The sequence below is a fragment of the Rhipicephalus microplus genome, chromosome X (genome assembly GCF_043290135.1).
Source record: "Rhipicephalus microplus isolate Deutch F79 chromosome X, USDA_Rmic, whole genome shotgun sequence".
In the NCBI taxonomy this organism is placed as follows: domain Eukaryota; kingdom Metazoa; phylum Arthropoda; class Arachnida; order Ixodida; family Ixodidae; genus Rhipicephalus; species Rhipicephalus microplus.
Genome location: NC_134710.1, coordinates 272,168,458 through 272,172,586, shown reverse-complemented (window position 1 = coordinate 272,172,586; position 4,129 = coordinate 272,168,458). Strand labels below are relative to the sequence as shown.

The 4,129-nt window shown below is 48.9% G+C and overlaps 1 protein-coding gene across 1 annotated transcript; it reads left to right on the top strand.

Moving 5' to 3' along the window:
- Nucleotides 1–1,086, top strand: LOC142776123 (uncharacterized). Its single transcript, XM_075879144.1, has 2 exons — nt 1–236; nt 296–1,086. Exons 1-2 carry the CDS (start codon nt 8–10, stop codon nt 1,060–1,062), a joined length of 996 nt encoding a protein of 331 aa, XP_075735259.1. The 5' UTR covers nt 1–7; the 3' UTR covers nt 1,063–1,086.
- Nucleotides 1,087–4,129: the final 3,043 nt, after the last annotated feature.

Here is a 4,129-nt window from a genome sequence, read left to right as displayed (position 1 = left end):
TTTGACGATGGTACAACAAATGTCGCTTTTGTTTTCTTTATTCTCTTTTCTGAGTTTCCACCCGCGTGGCGTAAAGCGCGACTGCCGCTCGTGGGCGCCTCGCGCTACGACGAGGAAGACGAGAGACGCCATGGCGCTGATTGGAATGTTAGCTATGTGGCTGTGCTTGATAGTAGCGGTTACTGGACTGGGCGCCGTCACAACAGGGGTAGGAGCGCAAGATCAAGATGCTGCAGGTAAGAAACGCGAGCAACTTGACCGGTGCGCTGTTGATGCCAGTTATTTCTTATCGCAGACAACCGACAGGCCGTCCCAAGGACCGTGATCGTGGCTGGATCCGTTGGCGTGCCACTGAGCGCCGCCCTAGCGCCGGCCAGCCACCAGGAATATCCCGGGGCTGCGCAGTCAGCAGGCAGCTACGGCCTGGCACCGCGTAGCAGGCTGCGCCGGAATGCCCACAGACGCCGCAGGCGCCTGGACAACCCGCGTTACTACTACCCCAACGGTGACTACTCTGCGGACACTGAGGTCGGCTGGGACAACTACCGCCGGCGAGCCGTGCGCGAGCCAGCTGAGGTGGGCCGGCGTCCGGAATCCTTCCAGGCATCATACGTGGCTCCACTGGAATCGGACACCGGCGCCGCCTCGGCGGAGCGCTTCAAGTTCGAGGAAGGTCGCAAGGAGCCGGAACAGGAGTACGCGGCCGGAGGGTACGACTACCGGACTGGTTATCAACACCAAGGCTACCAGAAGCAGCGGCGCTCCGCTGCCGCAGTGCCAGGATCCCGGCGAAACGCGAAGCAGTGGGGCTCATGGCAGTCAGACTACGGAGGTCACGTGCAGCAGACCTGGAACGAGCGCTACCCGCAGTACGACTACGGCGAGGCAGCTGCTGTTGCATACGCAAAGAAGGAGCCGTCCAGGTTCTATGGCCGCGAAGAATCCAGCATGGCCGATTCGGGTGGCAACGCGCCGTCCAGCTACGCTGCCGAAGTGGCCGGCCAGGACGGAGTAGTGGAACGCGCCGGAGACGTGCCGGCCGTCGCCGCTGTACCCCAGTAGGGAAACAATAAAACAAGGAAAGCATGTTGTTTTCTGTCTTCCTTAGAGAGTCACAAACAAGAGTATGCGCCAGAGTGATCTAGATAACATAAATGAGTGGTGCCACAAGTTTAACATCGTCACTAAACTGGTTGCGGTGCTATGTGCGTAATTGGGCGCGATGCAATTGTCCTCCGCCTTGTGTACAAGACTTTTTTTTTAATGCGAAGCATTTCTTGGCCGACGAAGGCTCTGTCAATCTACCTAACCGTTTATATACGTCTGTATGTTCTCGTGGTCGTCTCCTTAACTCAGTATAAACCAAGGTTAGCGCAGGAGGACATAGGACCAAGACGAGTCACGTCATGAATGACGTGGCATATGCTTGTCGGGTACGTCATGAAGCCCCTTTTCTTAGTTACGCGCGGCATTTACCCGCCTACTGCAACCCTCGTAATGTGTTGTCTACTTCAACTAAGGAATCGTGAGAATAGACCTTTTAGTTGGTCGATATCCTTGAAGTACTGGAGCAACCCGCCGACGTAAAGAAACTGAAAATCCCGATCGATGCAAGAAAAAAAAAGATTGGTTCTAGCCGGAAAAATCCAGCATTCAGCGAGGTAGTCCTTCCACACCAGCGCTTGAAGCTGAATCGGACTAAGGGCAGCACCTATTGTGTTGCAGGGTTGTCCAACCACTTTGTTAACGATCTAGTAAATGTTATTGTCGCGGTGCAACACGAACAAAAGACTGGTGCTCCTTATGGCGGAAACTGCGTGTTCAAAGCAGCTTGTTCTTGTTCACCTTCTCTTCTGGCTCATACCCACTGTAGGGGATCGGCTAAGATTTGAGTAGTCTTATAAAATCTTATGAAATTTTAGAATGACTGAGGTTATAGGATAAAAACATTACAAATTTTATATGAAATTTTGATGCTCACTCAGATGAACAGAACGTAAAGTAGCTGATTGCTTGTTTGTTTGTTTCGTTGAAGTTATCACTCATAATCACTCAGGGGGATTGGTAAAGAAAGCGTAGTGTACTTTTTCTGTGAGCATTACAACTGTGTAAAAAAGAATTTGTATTTAATTTAACTAATGTAAGAAAACCACAGAAAAAGAGGGGGAAATCAGCTGAATATCAAGAATGTCTTCTTCGACCTCAAATATCCACAATCGCACTTTATGACGTCTGTTAAATTACCTCATCCTCGTTTCCATTCACATGTCGCGTCATTTGATTCTCTCTCTCTGTCAAGGAGCATCGCCCTGATGCTAAATCAGTGTTGCAGATTTTTTTTTTTCGAAGAAATGTCTCACGAAAAATCACTCACTGACATACGGCTTCATGCGCATTTTGTGCACGAGTTCAGAACGGTGCTGGTGACGCCTCGTAATATATAAACTGCCGGAAACGACTTCGTAAGGTAACTTCACTGAGTCGTCACAATACTTGGTATGGTCCAAATTATTTCCTTAATTGTTGCCGTATGGGAGTCCAAATCCATACTCTGTCGCCGGTTTGGTAAACGACTGTTCTACGGTGAACACTGTCATCGTAGTCTTGCGTCTATATGTACTCCGATGCCCTGCAAGCCTTAGTTAAGCGTTGCTCGACCCCGGAAGAATACGCCAACGACCGCTAATTGCACGCACGCACCGTAGCGTGCACTATATTTCGATAACGCTGACGCATACGCTCTAACGTGAGTACCGACCAATCATCGGACCATGACTTATACCCTGAAGTCATCAGTGAAGTTCGAGTGCCTTGTAAGCCCTCGATATGTCCAAAACTACGCCATCCACTTCATGGCCATTGGCTCAAAGCGAAAAAAAAAATGACACGACATAGCCTTCGCATGAAATTGATTTTCACAATGTGTGAGATGCTCCGTAGCTTTTTTGCTCAATGTACATGAAAAACAAAAACAAAAAAACGCGATGGCAGTCAGGCCCCTGTGATTTTCGCAAACGAACTCCACGTTCATATTGAAGGGGAAATGAGGCAGCGGTAGAACGAATACAAAGGACGATCGAGAATAAGACAGGACATGCACTGTACTCGCAACTGAAGTTTTTATTGAAAAGTGTCCTTTATATACAATCCGCTTTTCTCTTTAATATGAGCACAAACCAACTCCCTCCCCCCCCCCTCCCCATCCGTGAACTCCACGTCGAGGCGGGAAAACTTTCTTTGCCGCACCTGAAGTTACATTGAAATGATCAATTAAAAAAACTCGTTCATTTACTTTTTGACTGTTAGCTTGAGGGTCATCGTGGCCCCGCCGCGGTGGTCTAGTGGCTAATGTACTCGGCTACTGACCCAAAGGTCGCGGGATTGAATCCTGGCTGCGGCGGCTGCATTTTCGATGGAGGTAAAAATGCTGTAGGCCCGTGTGCTCAGATTTTCGTGCACATTAAAGAACCCCAGATGGTCAAATTTTCCGAAGCCCTCCACTAAGGCGTCTCTCATAGTCATATGGTGGTTTTGTGACGTTAAACTCCACAAATCAATGAAATCAATAAACTTGAGGGTCGCTGTCTATACGGAAAAGTTGTATATTATGGCCATATGATTTATTTTATTCTTCTTACTATTTGCTTCTTGGCCAATCAACCCGAGTGGGTACGTGCTAATGATGTAAATCCTAAACTTCTGGCTCACACCCTAGAAGTATCACGATCTTCGTCTTCTTCGCCGTCCTTATCCCGGCTGCGGCGGCTGCATTTCCGATGGAGGCGGAAATGTTGTAGGCCCGTGTGCTCAAATTTGGGCGCACGTTAAAGAACCTCAGGTGGTCGGAATTTCCGGAGCCCTCCACAACGGCGTCTCTCATAATCATATGGTTGTTTTGGGACGTTAAACCCCACACATCAATCAATCAATCTTTTTGGCCGTCCTTGAAGCGATCTGGTTGTTTACGGGACTCAGTAAAAACGTTGGTGATTTTTACAGCGGCGAAATTATGTGTTTTGCTATGTTCTGACACGATCTGCAGTCGCCGAGACGCGATAATACTTTATGCAAGCGATAAATGGTCGCTGTACGGGCCGATCTAAACAAACATGCCGGTCGATGCCAATCT